The sequence below is a fragment of the Nicotiana attenuata genome, unplaced genomic scaffold, assembly GCF_001879085.1.
Source record: "Nicotiana attenuata strain UT unplaced genomic scaffold, NIATTr2, whole genome shotgun sequence".
Taxonomy (NCBI): domain Eukaryota; kingdom Viridiplantae; phylum Streptophyta; class Magnoliopsida; order Solanales; family Solanaceae; genus Nicotiana; species Nicotiana attenuata.
Window position 1 is genome coordinate 136,443 of NW_017672113.1, and position 20,653 is coordinate 157,095.

The 20,653-nt window shown below is 36.7% G+C and overlaps 3 protein-coding genes and 1 pseudogene across 4 annotated transcripts; 1 reads left to right on the forward strand and 3 right to left on the reverse strand.

The window, feature by feature from the left end:
• LOC109211894 overlaps positions 1-2,362 on the reverse strand; it is a 3,175-nt pseudogene extending 813 nt beyond the window's left edge.
• A 141-nt stretch (positions 2,363-2,503) lies between these two features.
• LOC109211897 (E3 ubiquitin-protein ligase RGLG2-like) lies at positions 2,504-8,578 on the reverse strand. Of its 2 annotated transcripts, XM_019375490.1 has the most exons (13): positions 8,372-8,578; positions 8,047-8,110; positions 6,893-7,125; positions 5,873-5,957; positions 5,626-5,766; positions 5,436-5,549; positions 5,241-5,338; positions 4,054-4,133; positions 3,866-3,971; positions 3,630-3,757; positions 3,281-3,461; positions 2,906-2,962; positions 2,504-2,822 (listed from the first exon to the last, which is right to left on the reverse strand). In XM_019375490.1, exons 3-13 carry the CDS (start codon positions 7,118-7,120, stop codon positions 2,742-2,744), a joined length of 1,299 nt encoding a protein of 432 aa, XP_019231035.1. In that variant the 5' UTR covers positions 7,121-7,125; positions 8,047-8,110; positions 8,372-8,578; the 3' UTR covers positions 2,504-2,741. The 2 variants fall into 2 exon arrangements, with proteins under 2 accessions (XP_019231035.1, XP_019231034.1); XM_019375489.1 differs by lacking the exon at positions 8,047-8,110.
• A 4,946-nt stretch (positions 8,579-13,524) lies between these two features.
• LOC109211895 (ankyrin repeat-containing protein NPR4-like) lies at positions 13,525-15,587 on the forward strand. The gene is made up of 4 exons (XM_019375488.1): positions 13,525-13,931; positions 14,448-14,478; positions 14,901-15,222; positions 15,300-15,587. The coding sequence occupies exons 1-4, from the start codon at positions 13,525-13,527 to the stop codon at positions 15,485-15,487; spliced, it is 948 nt and encodes a 315-aa protein (XP_019231033.1). The 3' UTR covers positions 15,488-15,587.
• A 1,033-nt stretch (positions 15,588-16,620) lies between these two features.
• Positions 16,621-20,199, reverse strand: LOC109211902 (ATP-dependent Clp protease proteolytic subunit 2, mitochondrial-like). Its single transcript, XM_019375496.1, has 2 exons — positions 19,792-20,199; positions 16,621-17,407 (listed from the first exon to the last, which is right to left on the reverse strand). Exons 1-2 carry the CDS (start codon positions 20,084-20,086, stop codon positions 16,989-16,991), a joined length of 714 nt encoding a protein of 237 aa, XP_019231041.1. The 5' UTR covers positions 20,087-20,199; the 3' UTR covers positions 16,621-16,988.
• Between the last annotated feature and the right edge of the window lie 454 nt (positions 20,200-20,653).

Here is a 20,653-nt window from a genome sequence, read left to right on the forward strand (position 1 = left end):
TAGGGCGTTCTAGTAATTTTCGTTACTTCTCGTCGGGGGGGCGGGGGGGGTTTGGGGTAGGGCGTCTCCATAGATGATCTGTGTATTGTATTGTGCCCCCTTATGGTAGTTACTGGTCGATATATTTGCATGCCATTTTTTTATGGTTTATGTTTAGATAATTATTTATGTGATCTCTGCTGGAGTTACTAATGCTCTTTTGCTTTTTGTTTTTTGTTTTTGTTTTCCTTTTCCTTTTCCTAAGCAGAGGGTCGATTGGAAACAACCTCTCTGCCCTTTCGGGTAGGGGTAAGGCCTGTGTACGTATTACCCTCCCCAGACCCCACCTTGTGGGACTACACTGGGTAGTTGTTGTTGTTGTTGTTGTAGGGTGCAACCTTAGCAGAGGGAGGAGCTACCACAGTAGCATTCCACCAACCATTCTCATCCCTTACCATATGTTTGCACCTTAGTCTCAACAACCTTTGATTCATTGATAGGGAATGAGTTGTAAACGGAGGCGCATATGCACTAAAAGCTATATATTTACTAGGCTTACTCCCTAGAGCAAAAAACGAACCACAAATTCGTCACCACAAGCAATTCCTTCCTTGCCATTGCTGTCAATGGACACATTATGAGGCCTTTGATGACTATATTTCCTGTCCATATAATCTCGGGACGAATGCCTGTAACCGGGGTTGAGTAGGGTGACTTACATTTTTGTAAATGTATTGATTATTTGGATTGCTTCCAGCAACTAGTACACTTCCATCAGGTAGAAGTACTGCTGATGAACGATACATTCTCGCGATTCTAGTGGATTTCAGAACAGAAAACCTTCTGCCAGAGTTTTCCTTGGGTTATATAGGTAAGGTTCAAGAGATGGGGTGACTGCATTTTGCCATCCAGCACAACCCTTCTTCGCGCCATTTATGATTAGCACTTGTCCTGTTGGAAGAAGCACCATATCGTGCATTAGGCGTGGCCCTGGCATGTTTTCCATCTTCCACTGATGCTTATGTCCAGTGATCCCCCATTCTTCCGCAACTGCTTAGACCTGTCAAGAATCTGCCCTGTCGAGCAGCTGCATTCTCCCCTGAAGCTGCCGCTCCGCATATCATAATATAACCTCCACTTTGTGGAACCCATCTTTGTGATCCAGTGGAAGAATAACTGATGATCCTGTGCTTGGATAACTCCTTGACCCCAATCCGTTAATCCTTGGGAATTTCTTTACAACCTTGTTTTGCTTGTAATTGAAAAGAATAGAATCCCTATTGGCAAAAATGAACAAATTGCCATCAGAGGAAAGGTGAACAATAGGATAAAGATTGTTTCCACCTTCAATCATAAGTTAGCTGCAAGAAAGGAAGATCAAAAGCCTTTTTATTTGTTGACATCTTTGGGACAAACTCATACGTAAAGGACCCTCTCCCTCCAACAACAATGATCCTGTCATCCGCGGGGAGGATTTGGCTGGAAGCAAACCAACGGTTTTCAGACAAGTGTTTCTTCTCCACCCTCCAATCACAAGTATCACCAGTTTCACAAGGCTCAAAGTAGTGAATCTTTCGCGAAGCGTCTCTAAAGCCACCTGATTGAACGATCCTTCCATCGCTGAAGATGGAACCAGAAGAGGAAAAAGTGTCGGACATGATATTCAAATGCCTAACATTGTTGTTGGAAATGCTGTACTCAACAGAATGAGCATAGCAAGTTGAGTCTGCCAAGTCACCACGAGTGCCCTTGCATCTTGTTCCATTGAACCGATGATGTAGCTGCAATCCTGATTGGCCCAACCCACTCCGATCAAATAGTATCACAGTGTTCCAATGAGTTAAAACCATATGTCCACCGACAACTCCCGTGTTGTTCAGCAATAGCTTCCATGTCCCTTTTCCTGCAGAACACATCTTTTGCTCTGCATGAAATAAGACAGTGCAGTAAAAGAGCTGCAGTGACGAAGCAGTTGACTAGAATCTGCGAGTGCTTCTCCATGGAGAAAAAGCTCAAGAGAAATTTGTGTCGAATGCATTACTATGGTTTTAAAGGAAGTGTTTATATAGGGTCTTCGGCAAAAAGTCACGCAAATGAGAAATCAAATACTAATATCCAACTAATTGGGGTCAAATATTCAACTAAGAATGGTAATGGTTAGGTAGTTCTTGCCACATGAACCTTTAGTAGACAACGATTCATCACTAAGAGAGGGAGCACCAAACATTCGTTTACACACTCAAGACTCATCCATTCTGCCAGAAAGTTTATACCTCAATTTAAAATTGTGACTTCCAAGATGACTTATAGGAAAATATACAGAAAAAAAGTGGCTCAGAAACTTGATAACCGTCAAATCTCACATAAGAAATGATGGACATAATGACGCACAGAGAAGAGAACTTCCATATATCTCTTTTCTACTCAATCTAGAAGCAATTCGTCTAAATTTTTGTGAAACAATTCCTCAAGCAATGCAGCCGATAAGTCATTGAGTGTGTCCTTGAACACAGGTGAAAGCAGATTATCTTTGCACATTGAGCACCAGTTTCAATGAACAATGAGTAACCTTAAATAGAAAGTAGAAAATCTATGTACAGGGCAAAATACTGAAATGTAACATCTCTAAAAACAAAAAGACATTTATACTGCTGACAAACTGAGATCCATCAGCAAGAATATAATTTAATAAACTGCTCCCAGTAACATAAGAATCTGAGACTTTCTTAGCAGCAAATTATTCTTCAGCCACAAGAAGTGACTCAGTAAAGTCTTATCCTAGTCCGAATGCTGTCCCGACAGATGGGGCACAACTGAAGATCTTGCCCACATTCACAACATGTCTGCAAGCAAATGAGTTCATGTCAATATATGTAGTTTTACTACTGCTACCTGAGAAGGAAATTGAGAATCTGTACGACTATACCTGGTGTCCACAACCAAATGCCATGTCCTTTGGATTGGTTATGCAGATGGGACAGAGCTGTCAAACAATAAGAGGTGAAAAAATTTGTTATAATAAGGATTCTGAAATTACTTCAAATTATGGAATCAAACATAAAAAACCGGCAAGGGTCGGGATCAACTACTCTGCCATTCCTTTATTGACTGGTCTAATGAAAGTAAAAAAAAATAAAAAAAATAAAAAGAAAAGGGAGATGAATAAATAAGATAATCCAAATCAATTTGAAAGGTCAACAACGTAACCTGATATTTGATAAAATTGGTTCAGAATGAGCCTTCATGCTTTAAGTGGTTATCAAGAGTAGAAGATAAAATAAACAGAAAAACTGCTGCTTACATGATTATCTGCAGAACTTGCAGGATGACTTGATCCAACAGCCGAATTGTGTCTGCTAGTGCTAGAAGGCGCACTTGGACGGTAACTATTGCTTTGTGAAGGTTTTGATGTACCAAAAGAAGCTGCACCGTAGCGAGGAGGGGGGAGAGGAATCCTGTCAATTTCATTCCCTCTACGAGCACTGCTCAAAAAAGGCAAACCAAAATAAGAAACAAAATGAACACTGAAGAGTGAAGTAGAAAATTAACTGAAAATAAATTCCACTATCAGCTTTTTCAGAAGGAATTTGAGTACTATTAAATTTCAGTGTCCACTAGCAGCAAATTAACAATGAGCATTCGATTTGTACCCCAGAATGTTCAGCTCCAGAGTTGCTTTGTACTGAGAAGGTATTTCCATCAATGCTGCTAAGGCAAACTCTGCTTCTTTCCGGGACCGGTCCACAGTTCTTGACATGATATCTGTGAAATTAACAAACTGAAAAGAACAAAAAGTTGATGAGGAAACCAGAAACTTAAGGCAATTAGGGAAAACAAATCAATACCATCAAGGACAGGAAAAAAAAAAGCAGCAGCAATTACTTGCCTGGAAATTGTCAAAGGCTCGAGCAGGGATATTGTCATCAAATTCCCTCATCATGTCCCATGGCCCATCTCCAACCCCAACTAAAATAATAGACAAGGGATATTCACTGCAAATAAACATAAAAAAAAATTCAAGAATGAACTGGAAATAGCATTATCAAAGAATTTTAACTACAGTGAAAAAGTTACCTTGCTTTCACAATTGCTTCAACTGTTCTCTTCTCTTGAGGGCTTAATTGACCACGCACAGTATCTACACTTCTTGTAACCTGTAATTAGTCTCATTTCAATTTAGATAAGCCGTTGATAAACCATTTTGGCTGGAACTAGTTAACTGCAACATTCACATGTAAAGCAGATTGTTCCTGTCAGATGTGTTGCTTAAAATCATGTGTACTGAATACTGACAGATTCATTTTTTATTGTCATATTATCGGCAAAACAAAGATAAAGTTCTTCCACCAAAATTCTATGGGAAGTCACTCAAAGCTTTATGGAATGTTTCTCCTCTTTCATGTATCTCTACATAGGACTGCGCTAGCTGAAATATTGACAGTGTATGTCACTACCAATCTCTCTTCTACTCCTCTAAAATTGAAACAATTAGATACACGCCCATACAAATGAAGAAGGCACAAAAGCTCACACATCTCAAAGTAAACCACTGTCTTAAATTCTTTCAAGAACCATGATTTGCTCCTTTAAAGGCAGATATATGGCATAGAAACTTGGGACTTCCATTTTCAAGATCTCTAAAATATGTGAGAATTAAAAGGGTGCAATTGGAAGAGAATCTGAACACAATTTTGAAAGCTGGACATTTTACAGCGTGATGGTCCTAAAGATTACCACAACCACCAAACAGCTTTACTGTTATTTACACTTTCATTTAGGTCGTGGAATTATCTACTTCGGTTTGGCATAGCCTCCAACCCAATCCATTGCTTGGGAGGTGATAAGCACAATGTTAAGGGTGGATACCTTTGATACATACTTCAGGCTCTGCTTATCCTTTGACAGTCGATCACTGGTTGCGCATACCACTCACAATACACACGCGGGCACACACACACACACACACACACACACACACACACACACACACACATATTCTTTTCTGGTACAAATCTGAAGACCTATTTTTAACTAAAGTTCTCCACTGTTACACACATTCGTTTATGATTATCCAAGATCAAATTTTAAACCATTTTCAAAATCTCATTCATCTGTTTTCTTTGTAGAATGCAACTACCCGTCAACTGATTTGTAACAAATAGACTAAGTAGTATTAAAGCACCAGAAACTAGAAAATACACAAAATGAATCGGCTGATAAATATTCCATATTTTTGTGTTATAGCGAGACAGCATATCTACCTGTCCATCCGCTATTATCAATAAAACGTGGTACTGGCCGCCACTCTGCTCAACAATAGTGATTGCCATTTCAATAATAGGAGCAAATGATGTTGGTCCTGTAAAGATGAAAGTGTCATGAAGCAGAAATGCAGAAGTATACCCACTGCAGGCAATCAGAAAAAAGGCAAATACAAAAGAAGACTCAAGCTGCACCTGCGAGCCGTAATTGAGGAACCAATTCTCTATATCTACTCAGTACTTCCTCGAATCCATTACAATATTTGTCATCCGGATAGAAACCAAAGACTTCTTGATCATGTGTTGAGGCTGCCAATGACACAATCACATAAGACCTCTGTGATTTAAAAAGGTCCAATTAGAAATTAGGTGTTTAGAGAAGTACCATCTCCAAATCCAAAACAAGGAATCAGGTTGTCCTCATCAAATTTTGATAATGTTCTCCCAATGATGGATATTGCTTGTTCATATGGATTTTGCTGATCACCAATGTGATGCAAACTTTTCCGGTGGAATGACCTTGCACCTAGTTCAGGAGTAGATTAGATGGACAGTGTTGTAAGTCAAATATAAGTATTCTCATTTTTAAAAAAAGTCAAACATAAGTATCCTATCACAGATTGAAGTATTACCAGTCCACTCATTGCTCTTGGTAAAATCGATGCCAACAATTAAGTTCGAAGACTCTAGCCCAGCACGTGCAAGGGCATCAGTAACCTAGAAAAGAAAGTCAGTCAAGCAATATAAATAACCGGATAAAAAACCTATCTCGTAAGTTCCATAAGATGAAAAAGTAAATAGGTTCCATAAATAAGAAATTTCAAACTTCCTGACTCAAAACATTCAACATGACACAACTAGAATATTTGGTCCAAAAGAGTCATGGAAAAACCGCATCAGCTATAATTCTCAATTCTAGTGACAAAGTTAATTTCGTGTTTACTTGCCAATAAACTTAAATGTGGCACCATATCAAGAGTTTGATTGACAATTATTCACCAACCATTTTATTTAGGATAAGGTGCATTAGCAGCCTATAGTTGACAAACAACAATTGACATTCTCAATAAGATAACTTTTTTGGTGCAAAAACATATGTGCAAAGTTAGATAACAAGTTGCTTCACCAAAGATAAAAGTAGGATACAGGAAGACATTTAGACTCTTTTTCCAAGAAGGGAGCAGAATAACTATGAGGGTCGAACGTATTGACATAGAAAATAACTCGAATCAACTAGTTAGATCTGAAAATGGTATCCAGTACAACCAAAGCTTGTATTGACTTATCTTTTACATATGCACATTGTAATCTTACAAAGCAGCTGCGAACAGAATTTAGATGTGAATGGCAGAAAAACATACAGGTATACTATTGCATGCTACCGCATATTTCAGCATGAATTAACATAAAACTGATGCCATATTCAAAGTTCATTACTGCATTTGTAACTTCCACAGATGACAGCATAAATATCTTGATGCGGAATGTGATGAACAAATGCTCACTTTCAGCATGCCCAGCCAGAAGCATTATGGACTATTGTTAACAAATAAAACAGGTTGAGGAGATTATGGTCGATATTCCAAAGTATCATAAACTTGCCGAAGTTTTATCCTTCTACTCATTTATAAATTGAAAGTGTTTCACTTTACCTGCTCTAAGCTGTGGTAGTCATCATCTATCTTTGAATATTTCCTCTCAAGCCTTTTCCTTGACTCAGGAGGTGGACCGCCATATGTTTGACAAGGAGGTGGCGGGGGATAATTGTAGCTTGGTTGAGTATATGGTGACTGTGGATAGCCTTGATAACCTGAATGTGAACTGGACCCAAATGATGCATATCGACCAGTTGTTGATCTCTTTGAACTCTTGCCACCCATGAGATCTATAGACCAAATCAATTATTTTAACAACGAACTTTTAACACATTTATTGGCAACAAGATATTAAAAATGAAAGGTGACCAAACTTAAAGGCTAATACATACAGTTAGACCAAACACACTCCTAACAAGTTGCATTTCACATAAACCATGAAAAAAGTTTCATGATATTGGTAAAAGTTTATCCAACAGTAGTAGGTTGAAAAGAACACCAAAGTCTTATCTAGGTTCAACCTGGTAACCACTACTAAAATGGTCAACACAAGAATGTGCTGGAGTTTGCAAGTGAAGAAGCATAGCTGAAATTAATCATAAGGGAGCAAAGGATGATATTGGGATTAAACAGTGCAACACTAGACTGTTGTAAACATCAAAGCTCTTCGGGGCCAAGCCTGTGTGACTCATTATTGTGTGATTGCATCAGTATATGTTTCTAGTTCGGCCAAGCCAGGGTGTTCACCAACCAATCATTAAGATCAACCAAGAAAAGCTCATATTTGAGTACCTATCACAGGACTAGTCATGTATGAATATAAGTTCAATAAAACTTATATCTTTCAAAAGTTGATCACTAGAATTCGTTTTGACATCAGGTTTCTTTTATTGAATCGGGTAGTCAAAACTAGAACAAATGTTTGTATATTACCCATCCTACAAACCCCTTCCTGAACCCTCTACCTGTCAAAAAGAAAGAAGAAAAAATTGAAGAGATAATAGAAAACCCCAAAAAAATCTGTTAAAGCGGCAAAAGGGAAGGGAAAACTTCTCTCTATACCCACTCCTGACTGGTTAATTGCAGGTTATAAGATGAAACAAAGCTCAAAAATGTAAAAAGATACAAGTAATATTGCCAAATCATAAAATATAAATCCAACATTATCAAAATTAAGGCAAGAAACACTTGAATTTCAAGTTACAACGTGCCTGTAGTTTGTAATATCTGTCAAAGACTTCAATTTGAGTCCAATCTTTAATCAACACCTTTTTGCTAACATCCAGGAAGTCAAAAGCCAAAATTAAAAAACATTGTGTATAATCAGAACTACAGAAACCCAATAACAGACTGTTTTGAAACATATTAAGCGCATTCTCCTCACCCATAATTATATAGAACCAAATAACATTACAAATGTATATAAAAACGGAAAGACTCAAATCATATTAACAACAAAAGGGTCGTCATCGTCCCAAATTTAACACGAAATCAACGCAAACAAAAGAAAAAAAGAATAAAGAGAGTATGTGGCACCTGTTCAAGTGCCGCTTAGTTTTTGGTGCATTACTTGAGATTCCTGAGTCTGTGTGCTGGATTCCGGGTAGAAGAAGCGGGGCAGAAAAGGTAGGTTGGACAATGAAGAAGCTTTTGCTTGTTTAAGCTTTTAGCAGTAGTGGACCAACGCCTTGTTTTTATTTTTTTTTTTATTTTGTTTCGTAGCGCACGTCTCTTGTTTACTTGTACACAGGTTGTTTCTATGAAGTTTCTCTAGTTATACTTTTCTGTTTCTATCTTAAATGGGATAACTCCGAATTCTTGGATTTGGTCTTTTTATACCTTGTATATACTGTATCCAAGTCCTACTCAAATTAGAAGAAATAGAAAGTCCTATCCAATTTTGGTAACTTTTTCTCAATATTGTTAGAGGAATGACAATCAACTATGACAACTATTTATTCTGCAATTAAATAAAATATTTCTTTATATATGGAGTTAGGACTCCACTATACTTTTCTATTGAAGGAAGTTAGGATTTGAGCTTATGAATTTTGGATTTTAAAAAAAAAGCACTTTATTTGGTTTTGAATAAATTATGTAGGATAATATAAAGTGGACATTTTGACACAAATATAAAGTTTAGGTTAAAACTAGTGAATTCTATCAAATCGTAAGCAATTCTTTTGTGGATTCAATATTTAAATTTCTATGCATATTATTACAGTTCTAAAATTATGGGCTCATACATATAAACTTATGCATTGCACTGAATTCAGATGAATCCGATACTAAAAATTATATTCGCCTTTGCTTGAAGTTAGGCATAAATACTTAGGGGTAGTTTGGTAGGAGTTATTAGAAAAAATAATGCAAGCATTAGCTCTACGCATTACTAATACCTTGTTTGGTACATTTTTTCAACATTTGTATAATTAATACTTGTATTAGTTATACATCATACTTGATATTATCCTATGTATAAGTAATGCATAGAAAACCATGGCATTAGTAATACCAAGACTATTAATGCATGCATTAGTATGGTTAAAGATAAAATTATTCATAAAGCCCCTTAAAGCTAGAGAATATGGAGGGCACTTTTGTAAACAACTATTTTTCTTAAAAATTATGCATTATAATTTTAATACATCACACCAAATAGTAGATAAGAAATAATATCTGCATAACTATATGTTTGCATTACTAATACATGCATTACTAATCCGTGCATTACTAATACACCTTATTCCGCTCCTTAGTGCATTCAGTAAATCTTGAATGATTAGAATTAAATTATTTAATTTAGTGTAAATATCATTGTGAGGTCAAATACTTTTTTTCCCTCCCTCCAAGAACTCTCCACCTTGCTCTTGGGACGAATCGAACTCACAACCTCTTGGTTGGAAGTGGACGGTGCTCACCACTAGTGCTCAGTAGGGTAAGGTTAAGTCTTATTTGTTTTCTTGTTCTCAAATACTTACCATAATTCATAACACTAGTCTTATAGATAGCTCGAATAATTAATGCACATACGTTTTCTCCTTTTATGAATGTATACTCGTATGGTGTATTTTTGGTTCACATAGAAAACATAATCACAACTTAAGATTTGGCGCTGCTAAAACAACATTTGATTCTACATACAAAATTATATATCACTAAGTCAATGTTCTGTTACTATTTTATTTCTCACGTAAATATTACTGTACATATATAACTTACTCAAAATTTAAGTACTATTTTATGTGTAATGTAATTTGGAATAAAAGTAAAAATATCGTAAACACTTAAATAAAAATATTTTAAAAACATAAAAAGTTGTTTTAATTAATACTGAATATAAGTCTCCAATTTACACGTGGACAAATTATTGATTTATTTCCGAGAATTTTACAGTCCTAGTAGGCTACTACAAGTGGGAACAGGATATCTCCGAATTCTACCAGATCTGTTGATTTGGTCTATTTATACTGTGTCAATTTTTCTACTTTCCATAATTATTAAAGCGACAAATTGAATGATAATCAAATTTTAATTCATACATACAAGGAAATCCCCAAATATTATAGTACATGATAATGACTTTTAACTTATTGTATGAGGAATTGAATTCTGTTTCAATACGCCAAAGACTCCAACTCATGATTCGGAAAGAACACAGCAGGATACTAGATTTGAGGAGTCATTTTCATTTTGGATTATTTTTTTTTTGAGTTGGCAATTTATCTGAGTATAAATCAAACCTTTAAGATGTCAATTTCTTGAATTTAGTCAAATCTTACTTTTTAGATCAAATAATTGAACCATATCAGAATATGCACTTGTCAACTTTAAATTCACTTTGCTTCACTGCATCATAAACAGTGACTTATTATTATTCTATTATTATTATTATTATTATTATTATTATTATTATTATTATTATTATTATTATTATAGAGTTGATTGCTGGATGATCAGCCATCAAAGTCTTTTTATTTTTATTTTTTGGTCTTTCAAAATTCGATTTACTTTACCTAGTTAACTTCAATGGTTACACATTCAACTTTTTAGATGTAATAGGAATATGAAAAACTTTTTGGATGTAATATACTCTTAATACTTAAGTTACCTTGAATAGTATATATTCAACTTATAAGTACTATACCTTCTAATTTTTTAAAATTCTAAATTAGTCTTTTAATTATTATTTTCTTAAACTAATTTGACACGTCATTAAATTTTTATCGAAAAGTATAAATGTTGCAAAGATGACCATAAGCTAACTAAATAAAGTAAAACAACTTTTGAAAGATAAATAAAAGATACTCCTAGATGACTTTGATAGCCAATTACCACAAGTTGAGTGACCACTAGGCAATCAATTTTATTATTTTATGTCCTGTAACGACCCGACCCGTCGTTACGGGAGTTACCGCCCCGTTTTTCCCGTTTTATGCTTCTATATGTTTCATTATATGTGTTTGGAGAATTTGAAGTAATTCGGTTAGAGTTCGGTTGGAAATGAGACAATAAGTCTCTTTATGAGAAGGTTAGTTTGGAAAAGTCAACCGAATGTTGACTTATGAGTTAGAAGGCTCGGAATGGATTTCCGATGATTCGACTAGTTTCGGGGGATGATTTGTGACTTAGGAGCGCAATCGGAATTGAATTTGGAGGTCCGGTGTAGAATTAGGCTTGAATTGGCTAAGGTTGGATTTTGGCGAATTCCGGATGGTAGGTGAGATTTTGATCCGAGGGTCGGAATGGAATTCCGAGAGTTGCAGTAGCTCCGTTAGGTGATTTTGGATATACGTGCAAAGTTTCAGATCATTCGGAGGTGTTTAGGACGGGTTTTAGATCAAATGCAAGTTTCGGAAGTTTTAGTTTAACTTAGGCTTGAATCCGTGGTAATTCGATGATTTTGATGTTAACGATAGTGTTTTGATGATTGGAACAAGTTTGAATATGGTCTGGGGGTGTGTTGGTGCTATTGGTTGAGGTCCCGGGGGCCTCGGAGTGATTTCGGATGGCTATCGGGATGAAATTCAAGTTGAGGAAATGGCAGATTTTGCTGGTATCTGGTATGTTCGCTTCTGCGGAAATGGACCGCATAAGCGGTTCCGCAGAAGCGTAATCTCGGTCGAAAAAGCGGTCTGGAGTGGAGTTGGGCAGTTCCGCAGAAGCGGGACACTTTTCGCTTAAGCGAGTCCGCAGAAGCGGACAGGCGGTCGCAGAAGCGGGTTTGGCCAGGAGGTGAGCTTCCGCAGAAGCGGAAATTGGTGTCGCAGAAGCGGCCCTTGAGTTTTAATGAAAAACCGCATAAGCGGTCATATGGCCGCAGAAGCGGTCCCGCATAAGCGGTTACGGGACCGCAGAAGCGAAAACCGGACTGGGCGACAGAAGGGTTTTAAAATAATATTTCATCCGCGACCCTTTCATATTTTTCCTCCATTGTTGACGTTCTTAAGAGCTTTGAGCAAGGAAATTCGAGGGTTTTGACTGAGAATCACTTGGAGGTAAGTTCCTTGGCCTAAATATTCGAATTTATGGTAGAAATTACATGTAAATTGTAGAAAATTCATCAAAAACGGGTCAAGCTAGGGCTTGGAAAGCTGTGATGTAAAAATGGAATTTGGAGGGTCAAACGAGCTCCGATTTTGGCAAACTTTATATGCACGGACTCGTGGCGAGACGAGGAATCTGTTGGTGTGATTTTCGGAATTTTTCGAGAAGTGGGCCCGGGGCTCGGGTTTTACCAACTTCGTGAATTTTAGTACTTTTCGAGTATTTTTGATTGGGTTATGTTTCTTTAACCCATATTTATGTATTCGCTGTGATTTTGACTAGATTCGACGCGCGAGGAGGTCGATACAAAGGGAAAAGGCACTGCGGACCATTCTACGGCCGGTTAGAGGTGAGTAGTTGGTGTATATGATGGCCTGAGGGTTTGAAACCCCGGCTTATCACATTGTGACGCTATTGTAGGGCGTGACTCGCACCCCATGGCAGGTGCTGGATTGGATATGACTGGGGATTGAGACTTAGTCCATCCCGAACAAGAATGTTTCTATATTGGCAACTGATACGCACCCCGTATTGAATATATCTTGGCTTATTGCCGTGTTTGGGGCCTTGTGCCGATCTGTAGCATCCTTAGAGGATGATTGTCATTGTGATAGCATGCTTTGTATAATCATTGATCTCAGTCCTGTGTTTAATCAATGTTATGAAACGCTAAGTCACTTTTCCTGAAGTTAAATATCTAAAGTATATTCTCCTTAATAAATTGGAAATTGGGAAATTAATTGAATCTGTTACGTGACTCATATGCATATTGTGGACTGAGTATGGATCGGGCTGCACGTCGCAGCGAATGATATGATTATATTGCGCTTGGGCTGAAGGAGCCCCTCTGGAGTCTGTACACACCCCCAGTGAGCGCCGTCGACATTAAATGGATCGGGCTACGCGCCGTAGCGGTCATGTGCATTGCATTGCATCCTTACATTATACTTGACTGATATATTTGAAGTTGTTTTGCTGTGGGTTCGTAGTTAGCTGTTGGACTGTTAGTTTTAGCTTTACTTTGTGGCATTAAGATAATGTATCATAACATGATGTACTATTTGTTAGTGCCCTATCATGTTCTAAGAAAGTGTTTTTTGTTTACAGCAAGAGCAATCAGACACATTAAGGATACAAAATTAATGCATGAAGAGACTCTTGATATTGTGAAATGTCTTTGCGAGGAACTTACCAAACATTATTCCTCTACGGGTGAGGATATTGAGCCAGTACTTAGAAAGGCACTTCTTTCAGCAGCAGGTTCAGGAATTTCTGAAATCATAGAAGAAATTATAGAACGTTACCCAGACGCAATCTGGTTTGTTGATTCTGAGAACCATAACTTATTTCACCTTGCAGTAATAAATCGTTATGAGAAGGTGTTTAGTCTTATATATCAGTTAAGTGTATATAAACATTTGGTAACAGCTGGTGCAGACACTTCAGGGAACAACATATTACATATGGCTGGAAAGCTAGCACCTCTTAGCCGACTCAATCTTATCTCAGGTGCGGCTTTGCAAATGCAGCGTGAATTGCAATGGTTTCGGTATGAGTTTCACATAACTACGTTCATGCGCGGTTCTTTTTTAGGTTTTGCTGGTTGTGCTTTTAAGTCGCGTTGTTGGAAGGGAAATAATTAGAGTAGACCTTAAAAGCCGAGAATAGTTTATAATGGTATCATAGAGCTCATACCATAAGCTATTTTAGGAAATTAGTGAATTGCCAAGAAACTTCCAGCATAGTCAAATGTAGTATGACGAATGTCAGCATCCTCGGCATCTGAAAATGCTGCAAATTTGTCAAGGAAATATCAGACTATCGTAATCCATGATGAATGGTCCTTTTTAAGTAAATGGGAGTCAATATAATTGTGCATAATTTGAGATACTCGACCAATTGAAAGGAAATGTTAGGACGGATATGTACAAGCATATTGTCATTGAGATTAGGGCTATGAAAGGGACTAGCATCGTCTGAAATGAAAGGGAAAGATGAGAAAAAACAGTTTTGTCTGCATGTCAGCTTTGATCTGTAAATTACGAATGCATTTGTGGTGATGAAGGATCAATGCTTTGCTTGTGCAAACAATGGAGGTATCCAAAGTAATCAGACATTTGAAAATGGATTTTATGATAAGGATAAGAAATTGAACTTAAAAGAATATCATTAACGTATGACTGCCATTTGCGAAGTAGTTTTTCTTTCTTTTTCCTTTGACATCCATTTAATCACACATCACGATGTCAAATGTGTTTACATATGTGTATAGTATGTGGCTCAACCACACCCATTTATCAAATCAGTTGTATCTCTGTGACTACAAATTTTCTCCTTACAATAAAAGAACTTTTAGAACATTCGAATATGTAGGCCCTTAATGGATATAAACATGTGAAGTGACTAAGTGAGAAAGACGAGTCAACAAAAAATATCTTAAATTGTTTTTTTATTAAAAAATATATCATTCTTGCTTCAACAATTCCATTCATATGTGTTGGTATCTATGTTTATGTAGGAAGTGGAAAAGTTTGTTCAACCAACGCTCAGAACAAAGAGAAACTCAAATGGAGAAACACCAAAAATGGTGTTCACGGAGGAACACAAGGAATTGGTCAAAGAAGGAGAGAAATGGATGAAAGAAACTGCAAATTCCTGTATATTTGTGGCAGCCCTAACAACAACAGTAGTATTTGCAGCAGCCATTACCGTGCCAGGTGGAAACAATCAAAACAGTGGTTTTCCACTCTTCTCCAATGAAACACGGCTTTTGCAGTTTCTGCTGCATTCTGTCTGTTGCCTCTGTTCTAATGTTCCTGTCTATCCTCACCTCGAGATATGCAGAGGGGGATTTCCTTAGAGAGATTGATTCTAGGCCTGGGTACCCTATTCATTTCAATGACATCTCTGATGATAGCATCTAGTGCTACAATTTATCTCGTTTTTGGTCAGAAAAAAGGATGGATACTCATACCAGTGGGCATAGCAGCCCTCATTCCAGTAGTCCTCTTTGAGTCCTTGCAATTTCCTCTCTTGCTGGATATGTTTATGTCCACATACGGTCCAAGCATTTTTCCCAACCAGAGCTCACGTATACTTCACTAGCAAGGCAAAGAGGAGAAGTGCAGGTCTTGATACTGACGCTAGTGCATTTTTTATTGTGTTGGAAGACAATTTATGTTTGTCTTGCTTTGTTTCCTTTTATTTCTCGTACGGGTGCTTTAGTTATAATTTTAAGACAATCCTTCTTTATTATTCATTTAAGATTGAAAAAAACAGATTCATCGTTAAATTTTCATTGATCACAGAAGAGATTGTGTAGCTTTCCTCTGCTTTTTTTTGTTTTTCTTCTATTCAGAAGGACACTATTATTCAGTGTATTTTGCCTTACTTTTGTAGCGTATCTTTAGTAGAGCATTCATCCACAGATATAAAAGATGTTTGATAGAAAGTTCTGAAAGATGCGAGGAAATAAAAAACTTACAAGATTCACAAGGAAGATCAACGTATGTCGTACAAAAACTTCATGTGGATTGTGATGTCCAATTCCAGCATGAGATTCTACTAATTTACACCAAACTTCCTTTGGAGATGGAAACCAAATACATTTCTTATTTAGGACAATTTTTGAATATTAAGTAGTAGAGTCAAGAATCATTCAGTATTCCACCTCTTTTTCGTATTGAACAAACAAAAGAATCAATGGTCAGCAACCAAATGAAAATCAGTTAAAGGAGGAAAAATAACTAACTTATTCAAGCAAAGTACTAAGGGCTCGTTTGGTACGAGGGATAAGAGATAATTAATCCCGGGATTAAATTTGAAATGAATTTATCCCATGTTTGGTTGGGATAAAATCGTGAGGTAACTAATCCCATGATTAGTTATCCCGGGATTGTAGTGTGTTTTTATCCCTATGGGAGAGTAGGATCACCACTTCCAGGATAATTAATCATGGAATAACTTGTTTCACAACCAAATGACCCCTTACGTTTAGTATGATGGAAGTAAAATAATCCTAGATAAAAATTTAGTACCATTTTATCCCTTGTTTGGTTATTAATCCCGAGATAAGTTATCCCATGATTAAAAATAGTACCGAGATAACTTATACTTGCCAGAGGGTGGGATAGTAATCTCAGGATAAAACATAAAATTAACAATCCCAGGATTGATACAACATACCAAACAATCAATAAGAAATAATACCAGCATAACTAATCCGAGCATAACTTGTCTTCAAACCAAACGACCCCTTAGGGTTTTCAGATTTATCTGAGACCTGTTCTGCCAAAAATAGTTCCAAAGTTACAGAAGGGAATAAGGTAAAAAGCTCTAGCACCTCAATTGCTATTAGACTTAGCTCAGAACAGGAATTTTAAGATCATAATTGGAGTTAAATCAGAGGATGCTTTCTATCTAATACCTCAAATCATTCCAGCATATAAACTCACTAAAGCAAACAACTGGGAAAACAAAGTAATGAGATATCGCCTCATCAAATAAAATACTAGAAAGTAAATACGCCAGTAAGTAAAATGAAGAACTAGATAGCGATGGTAAATGCTAACGAAGAGAGCAATAAATGAGTATTACAGCAATTTTTCTAGCTTGAACCTTTTTCTTTGGCTTCATTTGCAACAGCATCAGTTACTAAAGCCATTGGTCGTTCATCTATAACCTCATCGATTATTCCAAACTCCTTCGCCTCTTCAGGTGTCATGAAATAATCCCTATCCATATTCTTTTGAATTATTTCTATAGGTTGTCCCGTATGCTTTGCATATAAGTCATTCAAAGTATCCCATACCCGAACTATCTGTTTTGTGTGGATCGTCAAATCTTTAGCCTGCCCGCTATATCCACCGGAAGGCTGATGAATCATAACTGAAGCATTAGGGAGAGATCGTCTCTCACCCTTTGCACCCGCAGCTAAGAGAAGAGATCCCATTGAAGCTGCTTGACCTAGGCATATAGTATGAATTGGAGATCGAATATACTGCATTGTATCATAGATAGCAAGACCTAGCGGCGCAAAAAAGATAAAGAGTCAGCACTTCAGGAAAACTATGGCAATGTCCTTAAAGACGAGCACATATATAAGTTAGGAAATGATCTCGCAATTTTGTCCTGCCAAGGTATTAGACAAAGCGCAATTAAACCTCAAATTCTATTTTAGCTTCAAGTTCATTGCAACCCCAATGCCAGACCTTTTTGTCGAGCTTTAATCACAGGATAAAAGCATTAGTACAATAGTCTGACCAAAGTACACATCAAGCTATAACCACATATATACAGAACCAAGCATATTCTCAACAAACATTGCACATGTAATATTAAGTTCTAGTCCAAACTGGGAAAAAAGATGTATCCTTTAGTTCTTTATTAGCACAATGATGCTTTCTTTTGTTTGAAAACCTAAGTATAGACCTTAGTGTCCATCTTTCGCCAATGTAATCCCACTAGTCATTATAGTAAGACCCCAAGAAATTTTACTATAATTTAAGATCTACTCTATACCAAGTACGCTGAAAGTTATCACAGGCTCTATAATTATTAGGCATATTGAATATAAAAACGGTCTCACAGTCATAATGCTGATTGCACGTCGGAGTCAAATCATAAATGACACTGACTGCAGTCGTCTACTACTATCTCAGTATTAGCAGGGCACAAATTACACAGATGAGAAATGAAGTCGAAATTGCAAAAGATTAAAAATCTACTCCGAGTATCTTCCTCCAAAAATACACAAAACAAGCACTTGTTCTCTCTTGATCCATCAGAGGTATGAGAGAATTAAAACACATATATGCCGGTTAACCTATAACACTCTTTTTGTAATAACCAATAGATCTATGAAGGTTTTGGCGCACGGTTCGAAACGCGGTACACAAAGGGCGTGTTCGTCAATCCTTCTGCCAGTTAAATACAGTCTTTCATCCATGGCAGGTTAATTAGAACTCTTGGAGTTTGTTATCTTGCGCTCTTATTATAAGTTCCGACTCCCATAACAAATATGAAAGCAAATTTGATGCAAATCATGATTAATTAAAAAATGGTATTCAAGGAAAGACAGATAACAAGAAACTGCTTTTTTTTGTTTATAAGGTTGAGAAATACTGTAAATAAAGAATAAAGCAAAAGGGAAAAGATAGAAACTTACCTATCTATGGAATGGGAACAAACAAATAGTCGTGGAATAAATGAGACAAGATTGCATCCTAAAGAAATCAAACAAAATAAGAGCAGCTAACTGGAACCCAAAGATTACGACCTCCCCCTTTGTCCTGATGCTTTTTATCAATAAACAACAGTTAAGTCCCAAATTAGGTGGAGTCGGAAATATGAATCTTCTCTATCCAATATCCATTCCGTTCAATACAAGTCCATTTTATTTCAATACTAAATGTCTGTTTTTTTAAACACAAAATAGGTAAGAGTTGTTGCTATGTGACCAGGAGGTCATGAGTCCAAACCACGAAAATAGCCTCTGACACTTGAAAAAATGCAAGCTAGACTAGTTACAAGTTACAATAAACCAAATGGTCCAGACCTTACCCCGAACCAGTGCATAGCGGGAACTTAGTACACTGGAGCAAATAACAACAACAACAAACTCAGTATAATCCCACAATGTGGGCTCTGGGGAGTAGAGTGTAAGCAGACTTTATCCCTACCTTGAGAAGGTAGAGAGAATGTTTCGGATAAACCCCCGGCTCAAGGAACTTAGTGCACTGGAGCCCTTTGGTGAAAATTTAGGTGTTTTCTGAATCTAACACTTTTCCCTACAATGACATACAGCTCCAACTCTCGTAACACTGAACCTAATGTAAATATAACAACAAAAGAATCTCAACCTTAATCAGCCAATATGGAAGTGTTATATGTAATGTTTTCTGTCCTCAAAACAATAATTTGGCTATCTACTTATTCTTCTCACGAATCAAATCTTTTCACAAATCACTTTTTCGTTTTTACTTCTCTCTTTAAAGATTATATTCCTCTATGGAGACGCAAAAACTAAACCTCTACAAAACTACCTACAATTGTTTTTTCTTAATGTCAGTGAAGCTGGGGCCAATTTGGGGGCACCTCAGACTATCCCACCGGGTGCATGCTACCTCCATCAGCATAGATACCGAGTAACTCTGCCGACACTAAGTTCAATTGTTTTATCCCAAAGACAACCAAGAACAAGATAAAAATCAAATCTTGACATTGAAAATCTATTTTCACTTCCAATTTAAGCTAAAACCCCAATTTCATTTCCACAACCACAAAGCATATCAAACTTAAAAAAAAAAAAAAAACCAAAATTTTACAAACAAACAAAAAAACCCAAATCAAATTTAGTTAAAAAGGAAACCCAAATCAAAGAGAAACAAACAATTGCAGAAAAAACTAACCAGCAGTAACTGCACCACCAGGAGAATTAAGGTACATGTGAATAGGCTTAGAAGGGTTCTCAGATTCAAGAAAAAGGAGCTGAGCAACAACAACATGAGAAGTGGCATCATCAATGGGTCCATTAATGCAAACAATTCGTTCCTTTAAAAGCCTTGAGAATATGTCATAAGCCCTTTCTCCTCTTGAAGAGTGCTCTATCACCATTGGTATTACCCCGTAAAATCTCTTACTACTATTCAAAGGGGTTCCATTGATTCTTCGGTTAAAGAATTTGTGAACAATTTGGGTGCGCATAGTTGAATGTGTTGAGAGTTGGGAATGAATCTTGGATGGCGAAAAGAAGGAAAGTGTGAGGGCAAAAACCAGAGGTTTTTTTGGATCGTATGAGTGAGAACTGAGAAGGGTTTTTTTTAGAGAAAATGACAACAATGGTTCCTAATGTTTGGGATAGGTGCAAAGTAGTCTCTTAAATATACTTATCATCATTTTTGGCCTTTAAGTTTGAAAAAATGAGCATTTTTTGTCTCCATATTTAACAAATTTTGTCTTTTAGATTTGATGAAAACTATGAAAAATGACCTCTTTTCAAAATAGTCCCTTAAATATATAACTAAATAATTATTAAGTTTATCAAAATTCAAAAGTAAGGACTTTTTATTTGTTGTGTTCTTCTTTAACACGCGAAGGCGTTCGAGTCGTGAAATCAGTCAGTGATGCTTGCATTAGGGTATGCTACCTACCCTAAGGGTAAAATAAAAAAAATTATTAATTTGTACTGAACTTCTAAAACGATAAATAATTTGATACAACTATTTTTTGAAATTACGGCAAATAATTTGAGACGAAAGGAGTAAGTACTTT

Coding starts and splice junctions, on each gene's coding strand:
- LOC109211897 (XM_019375489.1), bottom strand. CDS start 7,120: ATGGGTGGCAAGAGTTCAAAGAGATCAACAACTGGTCGATATGCATCA. Junction 5,767..5,872: donor CAAGAGCAATGAGTGGACTG/GTAATACTTCAA, acceptor CTCCTGAACTAG/GTGCAAGGTCATTCCACCGG. Junction 5,339..5,435: donor TCCTCAATTACGGCTCGCAG/GTGCAGCTTGAG, acceptor TCATCTTTACAG/GACCAACATCATTTGCTCCT.
- LOC109211895 (XM_019375488.1), top strand. CDS start 13,525: ATGCATGAAGAGACTCTTGATATTGTGAAATGTCTTTGCGAGGAACTT. Junction 13,932..14,447: donor CGTGAATTGCAATGGTTTCG/GTATGAGTTTCA, acceptor GTGGTGATGAAG/GATCAATGCTTTGCTTGTGC. Junction 15,223..15,299: donor CTATCCTCACCTCGAGATAT/GCAGAGGGGGAT, acceptor CTCTGATGATAG/CATCTAGTGCTACAATTTAT.
- LOC109211902 (XM_019375496.1), bottom strand. CDS start 20,086: ATGCGCACCCAAATTGTTCACAAATTCTTTAACCGAAGAATCAATGGA. Junction 17,408..19,791: donor TGGTGGTGCAGTTACTGCTG/GTTAGTTTTTTC, acceptor TTGCGCCGCTAG/GTCTTGCTATCTATGATACA.